At 42.8% G+C, this 21,894-nt stretch overlaps 1 protein-coding gene across 1 annotated transcript in view; it reads right to left on the reverse strand.

The window, feature by feature from the left end:
- Positions 1-13,766, reverse strand: part of rnf220b (ring finger protein 220b) — a 42,036-nt gene extending 28,270 nt beyond the window's left edge. Inside the window, exons 1-2 of the mRNA XM_053504530.1 lie at positions 13,715-13,766; positions 10,618-11,303 (exon numbers count right to left, since the gene is read on the reverse strand). Of these exons, the coding sequence (XP_053360505.1) occupies positions 10,618-11,236 (619 nt within the window). The 5' untranslated portion in view covers positions 11,237-11,303; positions 13,715-13,766. The remainder of the gene's footprint in view (positions 1-10,617; positions 11,304-13,714) is intronic.
- Positions 13,767-21,894: the final 8,128 nt, after the last annotated feature.

The raw sequence follows: 21,894 nt of genomic DNA on the forward strand, positions 1-21,894 counted from the left end.
TACACCCCCCCCTACCCCAGTCACACCCCTCCAACCACTACACACCCCTACCCCAGTCACACCCCTCCAACCACTACACACCCCTACCCCAGTCACACCCCTCCAACCACCACACCCCCCTACCCCAGTCACACCGCTCCAACCACTACACCCCCCTACCCCAGTCACACCCCTCCAACCACTACACCCCCCTACCCCAGTCACACCCCTCCAACCACTACACCCCCCTACCCCAGTCACACCCCTCCAACCACTACACCCCCCTACCCCAGTCACACCCCTGCAATCACTACACCCCCCTACCCCAGTCACACCCCTGCAATCACTACACCCCCCTACCCCAGTCACACTGCTCCAACCACTACACCCCCCTACCCCCGTCACACCCCTCCAACCACTACACCCCCCTACCCCAGTCACACCCCTCCAATCACTACACCCCCCTACCCCAGTCACACCTAGGGTTGCAAAATTCCCGGAATTTTCAAAGATGGAAACTTTCCATGGGAATTAATAGGAATAAACGGGAATTAACAGGAATTTATGGGAATAAACTGGGAATTTTCAAAATTGAAGGTTGGCTCTTCTTAGGGAACTTAAATATAGTTGAGCAAAGTATATTTTAGCATAATATTGACAAAAACAAACAAATGCAATTTAAATACACTTAAAGGTGCCATAGAATGTAAAACTGAATTTACCTTGGCATGGTTGAATAATAACAGTTCAGTACATGGACATCACATGTACACATGGACCACACTTTTGAGCCTGAAGGACAAAGAGTATTGAAGGCACACATTTGAGCCTGTGGACTTAACAAGTGAGGTAAGTTTTGATGATATTATGGGAAAATATGAAGAGTTTGGTTCCAAAACGCTATAAATCCATTTGGATGCTGAGGAAGTGGACATGTTGTTGGATAATGATGAGGTCCAGGAAGAGTCTATTGACTGAGCAAAAATGAGAAGAGAGGATTGCTTGAAGGAAGATTTGCATGTTTAATGGGACTTTTTGGAGGATAAGTGGCATTTTTCATTTAACCTTTTGAATGGGACTTTGTGGAGATTTTTGGACAGGGGGCATTTTTGAATGAGCGGGGTTAGGGGATGGTAATATTGAACTCAACATTTCTGTTTTTATTTATCCATGAAACAAGTTATTGAAACGTGTTCTATTCTACTGTACTTACAAATAAATCCGTTGAAATATCTGTTGAAAACATTTTGCATGGAGGTTTTCTTATGATTTCTGTTTATATTTATGCTTGGAAATAATATATTCCCAGTTAGTTCTCCTAAATTCCCATTAATTTCCATAATTCCCATTATTTCCATGGAAAGTTTCCAATATGGAATATTTCCAAAATTCCCAAGCTTAACTTACCATGGAAATTTACCGGAAACTTTTCGGAAATTTACCGGAAATTTACCGCCCCTTTGCAACCCTAGTCACACCCCTCCAACCACTACACCCCCCTACCCCAGTCACACCCCTCCAACCACTACACCCCCCTACCCCAGTCACACCCCTTCAACCACTACACCCCCCTACCCCAGTCACACCCCTCCAACCACTACACACCCCTACCCCAGTCACACCCCTCCAACCACTACACACCCCTACCCCAGTCACACCCCTCCAACCACTACACACCCCTACCCCAGTCACACCCCTCCAACCACTACACACCCCTACCCCAGTCACACCCCTCCAACCACTACACACCCCTACCCCAGTCACACCCCTCAATCCCTATTTAATCCCCTCAATAAAATGTATCTTTTATTTCTAAAGCTAAGTGCTAATTCCTCGCCGGTTATTTGTGTGTGTGTGTGTGTGTGTGTGTGTGTATGACTTTTTAAAGATACAGTGGAACAGTTCCCTGATATCCGGTTCCCTGATCTCCGGTTGACCCCGCAGGGTCAGGGCTGCTGTTTTTATTTGTCTCTGGACCCCAATAAACACATAAAAGCTTCAGGGCTGTGTGGCGGCGCTTTAATGAGAGCTTACACACAAAGCTCAGAGTGAGAGAGTGAGAGGCCATGTTTATCCACTTCACCATCAGCACCTCAACACACACACACACACACACACACACTCTCACACACATACACTCCACATACATACTCATATCTCCCACAAACACACTACATGCACACGTATACACACTAATACAAACTAATATACACACACACACACACACACACACACACACACTCATCCGTACCACATACACACTCATATATTCTCACACACACATCAACATCACATACACACTTATAAACCCAAACATACACACATACACATTCACACCCACACAAATCACATACACACATATACACATATACACTCACAACCAAACTCACACATTGTACACATTACAAACATTCATATACTCACATCCACACTCATGCATACCACATACACACATAAACGTACCACATACACACACACACATGTGTATAGAAACGTGCATTTAAATGACCCTGTGACCTCAAGCTGAATGATTAGTCAGGACCGAGGCTCTGCTGCTAAACAGTTACATAAGTGCGATGTAATTATGATGTTTGTGCAGTATTTCCTATTCTTGTGTCGTTAATCTGTTGGAGTGAGTAGGTATTTAAAAATGCAATGCTTTTGCCTTCATGATTATACAACATTTAATATTCAGTATTCCTGTAAAATCGAACCAGACGCCCCAACCCGTCGGAACAGGAGGACAAACGTGTCCGTTAATCCGTTTCTCCATTGCAGTCTTACGGTGTTGCAGTGTGGGTGGTACGTCCCCGTCCACATTCCACCCGTCCTGAAAGAAAGCCTCCTGAGAAGATGAAAGCTCTTCCACTTACGCGTGTATTAGCAGAGCAAACTAGCATCACAACGGGAGGGAAATCTCAAATTAGCTTCTTACACCTCAATGTATAGAGTTTAAAATACAAACTTCCCATATAAAAAGTTTAAGATAAACAAAAAGCTTTGTATGAGGGGAAAAATAGGAATGTGTGTGTGTGTGTGTGTGTGTGTAAACACAGTCCGTTTACACACAGCAGGGAGGAAAATAACGCAGTTGGATGCGCATGCACGAGCATTGATGAGTAAATATTGATCTCTGCTCTTCAGGAAGCGGCTAAATATTGAAACAGCTCCAGGAAGCCTCGGACCTTAAGGCCAAAACGTCCGTGAGATCGATATGAAGAAGCGCGTGGCTGGTTACCGCTTTCCTCCTCCTCCTCGTCTGATTTACGCTAGCTGTGCTACGTAACCATGACGGACCCTCATTATCCGTCTGCCAGCTGTTGCTCCGATACACACGCTCTCCTTTTGTCCCGAGCCTCCTCAATCAGTCCTGTCCGATCAACAATCTCCATAAAGGCTCAGACACCAAGCAATTTGGCTCACGAACGATCTGGAGACGATGATACCATTTATAGAGGGAATTTACAGCCGAGTCACGTGACCCCGCGTATTCAGGCACATGTACGGCGTTGCAGATAACACATGAATCATGGGAAGGTAGGAAAACCACATGGACAATAGGGTGTGTTGTCCACTTTCATCAGTGAGGGCAATAAAAGCACTACAAAGGGGATTAGCGAAAAAAAAATAGAAATGGCGGAGGCAAGATATAACACTCTGGGTCTTTATCTCATGTTTCGCTCTAATGAGATACTAGAACGTGAAACTGTGTTTACAGGAACACACTTTACACCCTTCCATCCACCTACTAATTATTTACACTTATAATTTATATTTCTGAAAACCGTATCGATATCACTGTCACGTCACAAGCTTCACGTGCTGCAGTGCATTATGGGATATTCCAGTGTAAACACAATGAACATCCTAATGCAGTCTAATGATTTATAAACAGAGCTACAAACTTTAATGTGTTCTCATAAATCCTAATAACTATAATTGTTACAAACACATTTATAATTATATATATAAAAAAAGAAACTGTTATCCCAAGCATTTTAAGGAATTAAAGTAATAAAAGTGCAAGTATATAAAATATAATTTCACACCTTTCACAAGGATGTGGTATACACACGTCCTCAGTGAGATGTGTGATATTACTCGGCCAAGTACATTTCCATGCCCTAAACGCACCGTACTGCAGTACTATAGTGTACACTCTACGGTGCCCTAAACACACCGTACTATAGTGTACACTCTACGGTGCCCTAAACACACCGTACTATAGTGTACACTCTACGGTGCCCTAAACACACCGTACTATAGTGTACACTCTACGGTGCCCTAAACACACCATACTATAGTACTATAGTGTACACTCTACGGTGCCCTAAACACACCGTACTATAGTGTACACTCTACGGTGCCCTAAACACACCGTACTATAGTGTACACTCTACGGTGCCCTAAACACACCATACTATAGTGTACACGGTGCCCTAAACACACCGTACTATAGTACTATAGTGTACACTCTACGTTGCCCTAAACACACCGTACTATAGTACTATAGTGTACACTCTACGATGCCCTAAACACACCGTATTATAGTGTACACTATATGGTGCCCTAAACACACAGTAATGCAGTACTATAGTGTACACTGTACAGTGCCTTAAACAAACGGCACTTCAGTACTATAGTGTACACTCTACGGTGCCCTAAACACACTGCACCACAGTACTATAGTGTACACTCTACAGGGCCCTAAACACACCGTAATACAGTACTATAGTGTACACTCTACGGTGCCCTAAACACACCGTAATACAGTACTATAGTGTACACTCTACGGTGCCCCAAACACACCGTAATACAGTACAATAGTGTACACTCTACGGTGCCTTAAACACACCGTACTACAGTACTATAGTGTACACTCTACAGGGCCCTAAACACACCGTAGTACAGTACTATAGTGTACACTCTACGGTGCCCTAAGCACACCGTAATACAGTACTATAGTGTACACTCTACGGTGCCCTAAGCACACCGTAATACAGTACTATAGTATACACTGTACGGTGCCTTAAACAAACGGCACTTCAGTACTATAGTATACACTCTACAGGGCCCTAAACGCACCGTACTACAGTACTATAGTGTACACTCTACAGGGCCCTAAACACACCGTAGTACAGTACTATAGTGTACACTCTACGGTGCCCTAAACACACCGTAATACAGTACTATAGTGTACACTCTACGGTGCCCTGAGCACACCGTAATACAGTACTATAGTATACACTCTACGGTGCCCTAAACACACCGCACTTCAGTACTATAGTGTACACTCTACTGTGCCTTAAACAAACGGCACTTTAGTACTATAGTGTACACTCTACGGTGCCCTAAACACACCGCACTACAGTACTATAGTGTACACTCTACAGGGCCCTAAACACACCGTAATACAGTACTATAGTGTACACTCTACTGTGCCTTAAACACACCGCACTTTAGTACTATAGAGTACACTCTACGGTGCCCTAAACACACCGCACTACAGTACTATAGTGTACACTCTACAGGGCCCTAAACGCACCGTACTACAGTACTAAAGTGTACACTCTACAGGGCCCTAAACACACCGTAGTACAGTACTATAGTGTACACTCTACGGTGCCCTAAGCACACCGTAATACAGTACTATAGTGTACACTCTACGGTGCCCTGAGCACACCGTAATACAGTACTATAGTGTACACTCTACGGTGCCCTAAGCACACCGTAATACAGTACTATAGTGTACACTCTACGGTGCCCTGAGCACACCGTAATACAGAACTATAGTATACACTGTACGGTGCCCTAAGCACACCGTAATACAGTACTATAGTATACACTGTACGGTGCCCTAAGCACACCGTAATACAGTACTATAGTATACACTGTACGGTGCCTTAAACAAACGGCACTTCAGTACTATAGTATACACTCTACGGTGCCTTAAACACACCGTAATACAGTACTATAGTGTACACTCTACGGTGCCCTAAACACACTGCACTACAGTACTATAGTGTACACTCTACGGTGCCCTAAACACACCGCACTTCAGTACTATAGTGTACACTCTACTGTGCCTTAAACACACTGCACTTTAGTACTATAGTGTACACTCTACGGTGCCCTAAACACACCGCACTACAGTACTATAGTGTACACTCTACAGGGCCCTAAACACACCGTAATATAGTACTATAGTGTACACTCTACTGTGCCTTAAACACACCGCACTTTAGTACTATAGTGTACACTCTACAGGGCCCTAAACACACCGCACTTCAGTACTATAGTGTACACTCTACGGTGCCCTAAACGCACCGTACTACAGTACTATAGTGTACACTCTACGGTGCCCTAAACACACCGTAATACAGTACTATAGTGTACACTCTACAGGGCCCTAAACACACCGCACTTCAGTACTATAGTGTACACTCTACGGTGCCCTAAACGCACCGTACTACAGTACTATAGTGTACACTCTACGGTGCCCTAAACACACTATACAACACACGGCAGGACTAGAGTTTCCCTAGCACCTGCACCGCAGACAGGAACTATAATAATTGTTTTATTGTGAGTATGTGTAAAAATGAGCAGCTCATAATTACATTCCACTTTCCTTTGATCTGAATCTACATATGGACTTGCAGTTCTAGAAGACTCAATCTCCTCCACTGGTCCTGGTTTTGTGCTTAATAAAGATAATCAATATTGTGCTTTTTGTAACGTTTTTTTTTAAGGGCGGAACGGTGGTGTGGTGTAGTGGTTAGCACTGTCGCCTTGCACCTCTAGGGTCCGGATTTGATTCCCAGCCACGTTCGATTCCCGTCTACGTGTGCATGGAGTTTGCATGTTCTCTGTGCTTGGTGAGGTTTCCTCCCACAGTCCAAAGATATGCAGGTTAGGCTAATTGGTGTTTTCAAATTGCCCTTAGTGTGTGTGCCCTGCGATGGATTGGCATCCTGTCCAGGGTGTACCCTGCCTTGTGCCCTAAGCCTTCTGGGATAGGCTCCAGGTCCCCGTGACCCTGAATACAGAATAAAGTGGTATAGAAGATGATTGAGTGTAATGTTTTTCTTGTTTAATTATTTTTATCAGTTTATCAGTTGTTTTATTATTATTTTATCAGGTTACTATGAATTAACTATTATTATAGGAAGCAACAGCATCTTTACAAGCTCTGCATTAATTGAAAGTTTTCCTTAAGAGCATGAAAGGTAGCGTGTTTGTCAATCTTGTCTCAGTTTATGCAACTCTAAGGTAAGTCGCTGGTGATACAGGTGTTACAATTACTGTATACCTGTCCTAGTTTTCCCAGGACTGTTTTTACTGATGGTGTTGGAAACCATCTAGGTAGAAAGTTTTCTCAGTATAACCAGAGCCATGATCAGGCTGCCTGTCTGATTCACATCCGAAAGAAACAACACTGTTGTGTGACGCGGGGCAACACAGTTTAAACGGTTGCATTTATTTAATGTTAAATAAATAATGTTTCATTTTAAGAATAAAACAGCTGAATGACACCGCAGTCATCAAATCAAACAGAGAAAGTTGAAACAGGCAGTGAAGAGAGCTGTCTGGCTTTGCCCACGCTCTGTCTCCGTTTTATCAGGTCCCGACCTAAACGTTTAAAATACCTCCCGAAGGGAAATAAACACGATTTAGCCCAGTGAAGACATCTGCCCTCTGGAGAAAGGGATGAAAAAACAGGATGTGTTTAAACAGCTGTTGGGTTACTCTGTAGTTTTTTTGAAGGTTGTGAGAGACGAGCGCTGAAAAAACACAGTGGCTGGAGACGTGGCCCGGAGGTCAGACATAAAACTAATGATAATAATCAGTTTCTTGATACGCGAGAAAAAGCACAAAGATGTGGTCAGAGAACAGAAACGGAAAAGACAAAAGTAAGATCTTACGGATGTTATGGGAGGCGTAACTGCGTCAATCAAAGTCGACAGCCAATCATGTAATATGGTGTACGCGGAAGAGGGTGGATAGTGCCTTCCTCAAAGTGTCCAGCTGCTAAACCTCTCACAATCCGGCTTGTAGCTGTCATTCAGAAAAGGAGTAAACGACGTGTACAGGATGACACACTTTCCCGCCAGCAAAGGTCGCAATTTCGTTGACGTTTGTGTGACGTCTGAGATTCTCAAAACACCAACTGATGTTTTGTTAATTCCTCAACTCTTACTCGTTTGGCTCATTTCGGGCACGAGTTCGTAAGGTGAAATTTCAAATTGTGAAACACATTGTCCCATAGGAAATAATGTAAATGCAGATAATCCGTTCCAGCCACCCAAAAATATGATTAATATTACCAATTTCCAACACTATAATAATATTTTTTGCATATAAAAACAATCAAAAGTTTTAGTAATTTTAACATAGACATGTAAATTAGGTAAAATATGAAATAAACATACATTAAACCACACTTAACCTTAATTTATAATTTTACTTGGCACTGGGGGCTTTAAAAAAAACAAACTGAAAGCGGCTCCCTTTTCTTCTTGATACCGTCCTTGATAACGTTCTTAGGACCCCATGGTGCTACGTCTTCACTAAATCAAAAAAAAAAAAAAACACGCATATGTTGTTACAAAACAAAATATGTAAACTTGCTTAGCTTGGCTTTCTACTGACACTTTGATCGACGACCGGACAGACGCACAATCGGAAGTCCCTGCACCCGGCTTGTCGCTCGTATGCCGCAAATGCTTCGTATGCCAAGGCTAATTTCTTGCAAAGTTTTAGTTCTTAAGCCGAGAATTTGCAAGGTGAGGCATTCATATACCGAGGTACCACTGTATACACTTGACAGATTTGAGAAATGCTATTATTAGTTAACTAATAAAATAGATACTTTAAAGGTCCCATATTTTGACTCCTCCTCCAAACATGCTGTTTCAGTCTCATCTCCCCCTCTACGTGGTTGTGATGGTAAAGGGGAAGCCTTTTTCACGACGTCCGTTTACTTCACGACACTGTAAGTAAGTAAACTGAGACTGTAACGGGGATCAAATATAATGCGAAAGGGAATTAATCACATTCTGGCTCTTTAGTTTTTATCTGTGCTTTTGTTTTTAATCCAGTCGCTTCATGTCATTTCCGCCGTAACGCATTTACGTCCTCTAAAAGACTGTAAAGATTAGAAAACTAGTTCTGTATGCTGTGGCGCTTGTTAACAAAAATGTGGTACTGAGAACCAAAGTTTTATTGGTTTATCTGTAACTGATAAATCGTTGAGCTGTTTGGATCGGGCTGGGTTACAGATGATGGACCCCAGAGTCATTTGGATGAAGTGAGACAAATGAATCACCCTCTAAAAAAATTTAAAATTTGTCAGCTGGAGATACTGGTTAAAAAGTGTCCTGATAGCTAGTTACGCCTATGTTAGCATAGTTAGCATAACAGTTTTCATAACCCGCTTTGACTAGCTCTACTTTAGAGTAAAGTCTCATGAGTGGTAGTAAGATTTCAGGGTGAAGTGTTTCCTGAGCGCAGGCTTGCGATGAGACTGTCACTCAGATGGGTGTAGGCGTGCGGCTGCGTAGGCTAACGGAGGCAAAACAATTCAAACTTTTCTCTCCGAACGCTCCATTTCGGAGGCCTTAATGTGTGGGTTTTTGTCCCGTATCCGTGTCAGTCATTATTATTTTTTCCCATTGACATGCATATCTAATCCATCGCTCCTCATCCAGCCCTCGCAGTGCGCCGCTTTCATGTGGAACGCAGACGGAACTTTTTTCTTTCTCTCCGCGCTCGCCAGAGGATCCGTCTCACTCTCTCTTTCCCGCCCAAACACTCGGCGCAGCCAATTACAGAGCGAACTGACGAGTGTTTCCGCGTTCACCTGACAATCCCTCCCACTCGTTTTTCAACAAAATCAAAATGGATGGAAGGCGCGGGGGCGAGGTGTTGAGAGCCGGAGGTGTAAAGCGCAGCCTATCCTGCTCGTTAGCATTGACGTGTTGTCTCTGGGCTGATTTGCGCGTCTCCCACGTTTTTCCTGATGATTCACGATTCCGAGCTCATATGATCATTACATGTACCGTCCAATGACAGATCGTAATGACGTGTCATAACGATGTGTAATAATACTCCTCAGCTACGTTTGAGTTTTGACTTCACTGGGATAAAAGAAGAAAGCATGACTTCGTAAAACTATTATAGCACATGCTAACGCTCGCGAGACCTGAATTAAACACATGTGCGATGCAGTTCTGTTCCCTATGGAGACGTTTTACAATAAAAGCCACTAAAATCGTTTTCATGAACTGAAAAGCAGCAGGATTATCTGTTTCTTAATCGTACAAAACAAGACAGCAGATATTATGAGCTTCATCTATCACTAATTACACAGTCGGGTTTTGTAAAAGTCTTCACAGTCGGGTTTTGTAAAAGTCATCCAAAGGTCACGTTGCTCTAAATGTCTGATATTTTAAACTGCAAAAAAAAAAAGGTTACAGCTGATACAAAAAGCGCTAACACTGGAGACTCCTTCTGTAAATGTTCCTGCGAATGAACTGTTACTATGGAAACGACAGCACATCAGAACGATCGCATAAATAAAAACCTGCGCTACGGACAGAGCTGCTGTTATGATTAGTTACATCATCACAAACTTACATCCCTCCTTTTGCTCCTCGGGGCTACACGAGGCCTCGGTGTCCACCAGCAGCCCAGACACGCTGAACCTCTTTTTCCCAGAATCCTCAGCTCCTTTTAGAGCACCAGGAGACCCAGAGGGCAGCTGGTTGACCCCAAACTCAAATTCCTTCACATCAGAAACGGTGTAGCGCAGACGAGGCGACGTGTCCAGCTCCGGGCCTCCCTTCAACCTCTTTGTGGGGAGGAAGGCGGAATGATAAATCCCTGCGTCTCTGTCCTCATTTGTGGAAGAGAAGGGCCGGAACGCTCCCACTCCTCCATGTCCGAGCATGCTCAGTGGAGCCGGGGTGAACTGCGGGTGCAGGTGGAGCAGCGAGGCGGGGAAGTTTTGGGGCGTGAAGCCAGCCTGCCTCTGGTACACAGAGGAAAAGGTGTAGGAGCCGCCAGGGAATGGGAGGTGTAGGTCTTTTTCCAGGGAGACTGGAACGCCAAAAGGACGCGAGGTCTGGCAGGGGACAACAGACGGGTCGCGATCGGACTCAGGCGTCGACGCCAGGACCATGAGGGCAGGAGACGACATGGAACTCGGCACGTATGAGGAGCTCTCCAACTTAAAAGCAGTACAGTGGAGGTCCATTTCTGCTCTAATGAATAGAGAGACAGAGACAGATAGACGTCTACATGTGGATCATCCCCTCATGCATCTGTGGGAAAAAACAACAGTAACATCAGATCACATTTAGCAGACACTCTTAACCAGTTCAATTTACATTTTGATCTCATTATACATCTAAGCAGTTGAGGGTTAAGGACCCAACAAGGATGACTTGGTGACGATGGGATTTGAACCTGGGACCTTCTGCATTATAGTACAATATCTTAACCACTGAGCTATGACTGACCCAAGCGGATTAAGTGTCCACAGTGTAACACACAAAACTACACAGAATGTAACACACAACTACATAAAACTGCAGAGTGTAACACAAAACAACACACAACACAGTGTAACACACAACTACGCACAGCGTAACACAACTACAAACAGTTTAACACGGTACACATAACTACCCACAGAATAAAACAAAACTACACACAATGTAACACACAACTACACACAGTGTAACAAAACTACACACAACATGCAGTGTAACACAACTACACACTGTGTAATACACCAACTATGCGCAGTGTAACACAACTAACATTATACAGTCATTATTATTATTATCATCATTATTATTGATAATAATATACAGACGAGTTTACGTTGAGGTGTAAATAAGCTGTAATGCTCTACAGTTATACAGATACATGTCTGATATCAAATCTTTAAGTAATAATAATAATAATCATCATCATCATCATAAAAATAATATAATAATATGGGCGGATGAGCGCTGCACGATGAGTTTGAAGATGAGAGAGAAATAAAGAATATGAATAAATATAAATTTTATAAAGTTTCCTGCAGTGCAATAGTAGAATAAAAAATATGATGAGTCACAAATTTTTAGCCGTTTAGTTTCACCTCCTGCAGTTTTAGTGTCTCTGCTCGCTCGACTTTTTACTGCTCTGTATATCTCCACTTTATTACTGCAGCTCCTCCAACATCTCCACCTCATCACATAACACTTCCTCTAACATCTCCATCTCATCATACTACACCTCCTCCAACATCTCCACCTCATCACGGTACATCTCCTCCAACATCTCCACCTCATCACACTACACCTCCTCCAACATCTCCACCTCATCACACTATACCTCCTTCAACATCTCCATCTCCTCACACTACTGTACATCCCCTCCAACATCTCCACCTCATCACACTACACCTCCTACAGCATCTCCATCTCCTCACACTACATCCCCTTCAACATCTCCACCTCATCACACTATACCTCCTTCAACATCTCCATCTCCTTACACTACATCCCCTCCAACATCTCCACCTCATCACACTGCACCTCCTTCAACATCTCTATCTCATGACACTACACCTCCTCCAACATCTCCATCTCATCACACTACATCCCCTCCAACATCTCCACCTCATCACACTATACCTCCTTCAACATCTCCATCTCCTCACACTACATCTCCTCCAACATCTCCACCTCATCACACTACACCTCATACAGCATCTCCATCTCCTCACACTACATCCCCTTCAACATCTCCACCTCATCACACTATACCTCCTTCAACATCTCCATCTCCTCACACTACATCCTCTCCAACATCTCCACCTCATCACACTACACCTCCTACAGCATCTCCACCTCATCACAGTACATCTCCTCCAACATCTCCACCTCATCACACTGCACCTCCTTCAACATCTCTATCTCATGACACTACACCTCCTTCAACATCTCCACCTCATCACACTACACCTCCTCCAGAATCTCCACCTCATCACATTACACCTCCTTCAACCATTCCACAATATCTCAATACACTCCAGTTTCTCAACATATCTACCTTAGCAGATTACACATCTTCCAACATTTCCACCTCCTTTTGCTACATCACCTCCAACATTTCCACCTCCTCATCACACTATTGCTCATCCAATATCTCACCTCCTCCAAGACCTCCATTTTATCACACTGTAGGTCCTCCAACATATCCAGAACATATCCACCTCAAGAAAGAAGCAGGAGAGTTATGAAGAAAGAAAGAAAGAAAGAAAACAGAAAGAAGTGAGTGAGTGTAAAGGAGAGAGATGAGAATGGAGTGAAAGGTGAAGGACGTGGAACGGACGAGTGTTACAGTCAGGAGGAAGAGAAAAGAGGAACAGATGATGTTGATCTACAGGAGGAACCCAGGAGGAAGTGATCAGCATCTCGTGTGTGTGTGTGTGTGTGTGTGTTTTAGATGAAGTCCGGAATTAAACACGGAATTAAACACGAAGAAACTTTTTTTCCGTGCAAATGGTGTGAAACAAAAGCTCGCGCACGTACCGGATGATCAAAGCGCCGATTTACACCACGTGATTTTAAAAAGTTTTTTTTCCCCCACCATGAAATAATGTAAAATGTTCAATAAGAAGTTGGGCATGTGTGTGTGTGTGTGTGTGTGTGTGTTTCTGAGGGAGAGTTGTACTCACCTCCGTGTGCGCGTGCGGACAAGCGGAGCGGAGACTTAAGCGCGCGCGATGTGTTCACCCTCACTCAGCTTATTCACAACCCGCGCGCGCACACACACACATAAAAACGCATCCAGGCTCGCGCGCGGAGACACAAAGCAGAGTTACATTTATAAGTCAAAATAAAGAAGAGACGGAGCGCGCGCACACACACCCGGAGCGCCGCACGAGCTCCAACTAAACTGAGGCACGAGCTCACTGTCAGCCGCGCGCGCACACACACGCACACACGCACACTTGCGCTCTCTCTCTCTCTCTCACACACACACACACACACTTTAACTTGAGATTTATACGCTTTATCGATGTGCTTTTTATAAATCTTATATATTTCTTTATCTTTTCCAACTGCTGCTGGATATCTGCAATTCCTTTCAATAAAGTATCTATCTATCTATCTATCTATCTATCTATCTATATAATAATAATAATAATAATAATAATAATATTAACAATGGACTAAACTCCAATGGACTGGACATTGGACTTAACCATAAATAGAAACAAAAACATAAATCATCAAAAACATAAATAATAACTACAAAGGCAAAAAACAACTTTATTAAATATTATTGACAATAGCAACAAATATAGCAACAAATATTTAAATTATAAGAACAATGACTAATAATAGTAATAATAATAATAATAATCATCATCATCATCATCATCAACAAAAATAACATCAAGCCATAATAATAATAATAATAGCAAAAATATTAACACCTTAAAGATCAATAATAATAATTTTGATATCTGTAATCCATATTTAAAGTGAAATATAACACCATTAATTAATTAACTGATTGTTTGATTGATTGATTACTATTTAAACACTCTCCATCTTCTCCTTTAAATCTCATCATGTAAATCTTATTATCTTTCATATTTAAACTGTCTTTTACTTTTGTGATGTCACATTTGATTTACAAAGGAAAAATCTCTTTCTTTAGTCAGTATTTTCCATCCCTAACTTTTCTGCATAATTTCTGAAAAATTAAAGAACAATCTGTTGACCTTGGAGCTGTGACCTACACACTGGTGAGTTTAATAATCTGATTTACAGTAATACTGTTACCCTCATACTGCTGTGTGTCGATCCTGAACACACAGAACTTTCTTTACGGAAATACTGAGGAAACTTTTAGATTCGAGTCATCTATGGACTGATCGCATGTTTTTATTGGACGATCTAATTATAACACATCTGCTTGATAATATTTCATTTTAATTGAATTTACTTTACACACACACACACAGACAAACACAGACACACACACACATTAAATGTTAAGTGATAAGAATTAAAGCTTCTCTCTCATCAGGAAGCAGAAGTTTAACTCGAGTAAATTAAATCATTGTTTAATAGAGGTCTCGCATTATGATCCCAGAGATTAGTAACAGAGTGCACACACACACACACACACACAGTTTTCCAAATGCTGGAAGGCAGAGTGGGGAATATTGAGTCGTATCCTGCGCTTTAGAAATTCATTTCCAAAAAAAAAAAGAGGAATCAAATCAGTTGAGTTCATTTTGCTCAGCGATTAGTGATAATTAGAGTTTGATTGCTGATAAAGGAAAATAAGGGGAACTTTGTGGTGAAGTTAATTATTTGAAAACAATTTTGAACAAAATAATTTTAAACACTTGTACCAGACACTGCTACTGCGAAACGCTGAAACTCCAAAATCCCAAAACACAGACGTTCAGTCATGATAGAGCAGAAAAAGAAAAGTGTATGTAAGAAAGAAATTAACTCTTTATAGGAAAGTAAACAAGCAAGAAAGAAATAAAAATGAAAGAGAAAAAAGACAATAACACAAAGCATATAATTTTAAAAGAAAGAAAAAAGATAAGATTAACATTTTGAATGAAAGCACACAAGCAAGAAAAAAACAATCAAAAAATGGAAGAAAAAGGGTGAAAGCAAAAATGGACAAAAAAGAGATACATGTATAATAAACTTTCGCAAGAAAGAAAGAAACATAAAGAGAAAAAGATAGAGAGAAACACTACACTTACTTTACAGACAAGTGAGCAAATAAAAGACAGAAAGCAAAACATTTAAGAAAAACGAAAAAAGAAAGATTGGTTTTACATTTACACAAATGTATCAATATATGAAGAGGATGAACAAAAAAAAGTGAGAATAGTGAATGGGAAAAAGAATAAAAAATACAAATAAAGATGATTTGGGGGAAAGACGGAAGAAAAAAGGGAAGGAAGGAAAAACAAAAAAAGGAAAGAAAGAAAGAATTATACAAGAGAAAAATGCTCAAAACAAACAAAATAAACAGATTAGAGGGAGAAAATAAAAGCCGTAAGTAAAGTGAGACAAACAGAAAGTTGCGGCTTTGACTGGGAAGCGTCACATTATGATGTTCATTAAAAGTGTAAAAGGCGAGAGGCGTGTTAAACGTGTTAGGTCCACCATTTAAGTACTCATTATTTAGTTATTTTTTTCAAAAATTTAATACGTTATTCAGACAATTTATGTAATCTGTGAGCCAGAGATCAGTCATTCCAATTCCTTAGTGTGTGTGTGTGTGTGTGCGTGTGAAAGTCGTCCTACAAGCCCCAAGCCTCTGTTATTCCTGCTGTTATACCCCTATCTCACCTGTGCGGTTTGACTACGTGAGGACAGACGCGCAGAAATATGGAAACCTAATCACAGCGCCAAAACTGGCGGTAAATCATGATGAACCGTACTTACGGCCACCGCGCAAAATATTGAGATAGGGGTATTAGTAGGTGAGATAGGGGTATTAGTAGGTGAGATAGGGGTATTAGTAGGTGAGATGGGGGTATTAGTAGGTGAGATAGGGGTATTAGTAGGTGAGATAGGGGTATTAGTAGGTGAGATGGGGGTATTAGTAGGTGAGATAGGGGTATTAGTAGGTGAGATGGGGGTATTAGTAGGTGAGATAGGGGTATTAGTAGGTGAGATGGGGTATTAGTAGGTGAGACGGGGGTATTAGTAGGTGAGATGGGGGTATTAGTAGGTGAGATGCGGTATTAGTAGGTGAGATAGGGGTATTAGTAGGTGAGATGGGGTATTAGTAGGTGAGATAGGGGTATTAGTAGGTGAGATGGGGGTATTAGTAGGTGAGATGGGGGTATTAGTAGGTGAGATAGGGGTATTAGTAGGTGAGATGGGGGTATTAGTAGGTGAGATAGGGGTATTAGTAGGTGAGATGGGGGTATTAGTAGGTGAGACAGGGGTATTAGTAGGTGAGATAGGGGTATTAGTAGGTGAGATGGGGGTATTAGTAGGTGAGATAGGGGTATTAGTAGGTGAGATGGGGGTATTAGTAGGTGAGATGGGGTATTAGTAGGTGAGATAGGGGTATCAGTAGTTAACAGAATATGGGCCAAACTTCACTGAGTGATGATGGTAGAATAATTATAAAGGTCTTGACTAAAACACCATCCATGAGGAATCACAAAGGAGTTTTCAGTGGGAAAGTACTTAAACTAGTTAGTTTTATCTGAAAGTAACCTAGCCTCTGGAACGGTTGCCTCTAAAGCCCCTCCCACCAATCCCAGAGAATGACCCCTCCCCCTCCCTCCATTTTATAATTTTTTTAAACAGCCATGCTAGAGATCCTTATCAAAACTGATAAAAAGTTTGTGCCCCTTCATGAATCTACTTCTGCACGAGGTTAACTTTAACACTTTATCGTCTGGAGCTCAAAAAGGAGGAAAAAAAAAATCTTGTCTGTTAAAAAGCTTCCCATCTAACCGTCTATCTTTTGTGCAAAGCGAGTGAAATCAGTCCATACATCCCTAACATCTTTTCCCTTCTCCTTTTTCATCTTCATACATTTCGCCTTTAGGATAAAGAGATGAGAGAAGGGAGGCGTGTGACGTCCCTCTACAATTACCGAGTTATGCGAATATTAAAACGTCTGGCTGCATTGGCCTGATTGCTATTTTAACCTTTGACTGCATGAACAAAGTGGGGAAAAAAAGAAAGGAGGGGAATCTAATTCTGGCAGGATCTCCTGTAATGAGGTAGGTGTGTGTGAGTGTGTGTGTGTGTGTGTGTGAGTGTGTGTGTAATGTATGCAGGAGTTTTATTGCGTCCTGGTTGAAAGAGTTCAGGCCCAAGGCTCTTCCCGGGCAGAAAATAATCACAGGGCGAGCACCGTTTAGCGCCGAGCCTGAGGAGACGGAGCTTAAATCAAACGCCGTGAGTTTTTATCACATTAAAATCACCCTCGGGTGCTCCGGTTCAGAGCAAGGAGGACAAACGTCACCACGGCGCTGGTAATGCACGTGTAGATTTTCCTCACACTGCTTCAGACGAGTCTTTACCTCGCGGGACAGAAACGACTGGCACTCCAGGGACCCACTGAGTGAAAAAACAGAGTGTGTTTAAGGGGAAACAATGTAAGATATCGAGACACATTTATATATATATATATCTCCAATCATTCGTAGAAATACAATAAAAGCATTTAAAGACCAAATTAGATGAAAAGATTAAATAAGCCTTGACTGCAATCTTGAGATGTATTTTTAAATGAACAACTTTGTACAGTAAAAGCACTTGTGCCGCTCCAAGGTATTGAAGCAGGAACAGAAAAAAGGATCGTAAGTCTATCCTGGGAAAACTGGGACCACACCATGGATGAGAAGCCGGTTCATCACAAGGCACAGCGTCCCATACACACACACACACACACACACACTTAGGACATCTTAGAAAATCCACCTACTGGGAGACATAAAGTTTCTGTGAGGTGGAAGAGACCAGAGAATCTGTGGAGATACAGTATGAGAGATTGACGCCACCTGCTGCACCTCCGTGTCTGATTTTAAAAGCCTTAAAATTCAAGCGGCCGGCAACACAGCATAAGTCAATCATGCTTAATATATATATATATATATAACAACTGAAAAGAACCGAAAAACATGTGATCATATGTATCTGTGCTATTTCTTTGCCTATGTGACCCTTTTTTCTTTTTTTTTGCTCAGGCATGTTTGTATAGTTGGTTAAAATGAACTAAAGTCCTGTTCATCATGTTGCCTATTTTGTGCTGAAAATCAGTACACGTCTCTCTGTACTGCACAGTCCTGAACCCTGTATAACAAAACAAACTGGCTGCAACGCTCCGAGCTTTAAGGGCTACACACTTGCTTCCACATGACACACAGGACACGGTGAGATCACGTCCAGGACGTAAACACTGAAATGATTTACTTTATTTTGAGCAGACACGCATTATTGAATAAAAAAAAAACATTTTTTTTGACACAATTTTTTTTTTATTTCAAGAAGCTTTTATTTATGGGCTTTTATTTATTAAGGGATCGAACTTACAGATTACACCTCATCGCTTAGCAGCGAATAAGATTAAGAATCAGTTATTTGTCAGGACTTAGTGACTCAATGACTTTATCTGATCCAGTCCCAGGTAGGAAGTTGGGGTCAGAGTGCAGGGTCAGCCAGGATACAGCGCCCCCTGGAGCGGATAGGGTTAAGGCTCTTGCTCAATGCTTATTAGTGGCAACTTGGCAGTGCTGGGGCTCGAACCTCCGACCTTTTAATCTTAAACCCAATAACCTTGACTGTTTGAGACACCACTTCCCCGCATAATGATAATTCCGACAAAATGTCTTAAGAATTAGATTTTTTTTTTTTTACCTAAAATCTTCCTAAACTGCTCAGGTTTCTGGGTACGAAACAAAGAAAACTGGCTTCCACTCGTTCAGGCCTGATTGCAAATGCACATTAACAGGATTCCTGCATTTTCTTTGTTATTTCGAAATCGGGGCTGAATTGAACCATTCTGGTCGAAGTGATTGAGGTCAGACGAGTTCAAACCTGTCGTACTCTAGAGCTACGCTGTCTACGCTAGGTGAAGCCCTAAGCGTGGCTCGTGAGTCATTTGCTCTGTAGGTGTGTGTGTGTGTGTGTGTAGCGTCGTGTGAAGAAAATATAACATCTGTGGGGAAAAAAGTGCAAAAAGATGACAGTCCTGAAGTTCTCAAGCAACTCTGGGAAAAGTTACAGTAGCCTAAAAGAAAGGGGGGAAAACATATTCTACAATTCAGTGGCGGTGAAAATAAAATCAGCGCCGTTCTCTCCCTGCACACACACTGTACAGCTGCTTTCCTCTACACACACCCTCTCTCTCTCTCTTTCTATCTCTCCTCCTTAAGCAACCCTAACCTTCCCATACTCCACTTCCCCAATTAACCGTCCCAGTCTGTGTCCACGGACTCGTCGAGGCAGACCTGAGTGCGTGAAAGCCCCCCAATCCCCTGCTCCTCTTCCCGTCTCCCAATCAGCACCAGGGTAATAGCGGCCGGGGTCCGGTGTCACCGCGTTACAGCCGTTAATGGAAGAGCTCCATCGGCTCGGCGGCTGTCACGGCATTACCGCCGGCTTTCATCCACCGCTGGTCACTAAACTAATGGGAGAGATGGAGATGAGATGGGGGAGGACGAGTGGGAAATGAGAGCGTTGGAGGGGGGTGGTGGTGGAGAGGTGACAGCGAGGGAGATGGAGAGGATAAAGGAGGGAGAGGCGTCGTGTCTAGCACCTTTTCCTAATTTGCCGAGGCTAAAGCTTACAGCTGAAGGCAGAGAGATTCAATTCCGTGTCATTTAACAGGGTGAATGAGGAGACGGCGCCACCGCCACTATCACCCCCCACCACTACCGCCGCTGCGACCGCCGCCGCCGCCATCGGTGCTTCTCCCCTTCACGTCCAAAGACCTCTAAAAGCACCAGAGCTGCACGAGGAAAACAGCTTAGGCTCTGAATGTCCACTGAAGCACAGCTTGAGATATCTCTCTGGCTTGACAGATGTTCATTTCGTGCCCGAAGATTTGACAAGCAAGGCTGCGTCCGAACAGTATCGCTCAAACGCTCGGCTGCCACCAGTCGCCCCCTTCTCCTTCTTTCCCTCCTGACTCTTTCTATCACCTGTTTTCCAGCTAGAAAATCCGAGGACAAAAGACATGAGAACGGCACTAATGCCATCTGAACATCTCTATGAACAGCGATGAGAGCATCGAGCGAACAGGTGATGGACACCTTCTCTAATCCACACTTTTTAAATATTTGATGCGGCAGGATAAGCAGGGCTTTTTGAAACCAGGAAAAGAGCGGAGTGTCGGGCGGGGAAATCTATTACCCCGAGCGTGATGCGGCGTGACAGCGCTAAAGCGGCCCGGCTGTTCTTCTTCGACACCTCGGCAATCTCCTTTCATTACTTCACTTAAATGTTTAGCTGTCGTGCTCGGCTTCCCGCTGATTACATGCGCTCTCTCTCTCTCTCTCTCTCTCTCTCAGGTCATCTTCAGGCCTGATGCAACTGATTGAATCAGGCAAAGAGAAAGAGACTCTGTGCTCGTGTAATAGTTTCAGCAGTAAAGGATCTGGCTGGGTTTTACTCCCTCACACTTTATCAGTCAGGATGAAACTCGGAAACGCGACAAAGTGACCCGAGATGTTTCAAGGTCGTCTGTTCGGTTCAGGACCAAGCTTTTAGTTTCAGGTTCTGGATTCACAGCGACCGAGTTAAAACAACCCTAAGATACACTTCCTGTTTGCTAATCATAACTCTGCGTAATTAAACAACTCATTTTTCATGCTCAGTGATGAACGTGGCCGTCTCGCACCTCCAGGGCCCGGGGTTGGAACCCAATCCGGTCTGTGTGTGTGTGTGGAGGTCGGAGAGGAAACCCTCCGTGTTTGGTGGGTTTCCTCTGTGGATTCCCGTTTCCTCCCACAGTCCAAGACATGTGCTGTAGGCCGATTGGTGTTTGTGTGTGTGTGTGTGTGTGTGTGTGTTGGACTGGTGCCCCCTACAGGGTGTACCCCGCGTTGTGCCCTGTGTCCCCTGAGACAGGCTCCAGTCCCCCAGAGACACTACACAGTATACAGTATGTGATACAGAAAATAAATGAGACGAAGTAATTCACACCAACAAGTTTATTTCCACAGATCTGCATCTTTTTATAACCTTTGACCTTTTTTCTGTCCAGATCAACCGACACTGGTCTGATTCATGACTGCCGTCTTTTTTTCGTTCGTTCGTTTGTTCTCCCAAATCTCTTTATTCCCTTTTTACAATATTTTAGTGTTTATTTATTTTTTTAACCCTCTTCCTTTTTATTTTC

The sequence above is a fragment of the Clarias gariepinus genome, chromosome 9 (genome assembly GCF_024256425.1).
Source record: "Clarias gariepinus isolate MV-2021 ecotype Netherlands chromosome 9, CGAR_prim_01v2, whole genome shotgun sequence".
In the NCBI taxonomy this organism is placed as follows: domain Eukaryota; kingdom Metazoa; phylum Chordata; class Actinopteri; order Siluriformes; family Clariidae; genus Clarias; species Clarias gariepinus.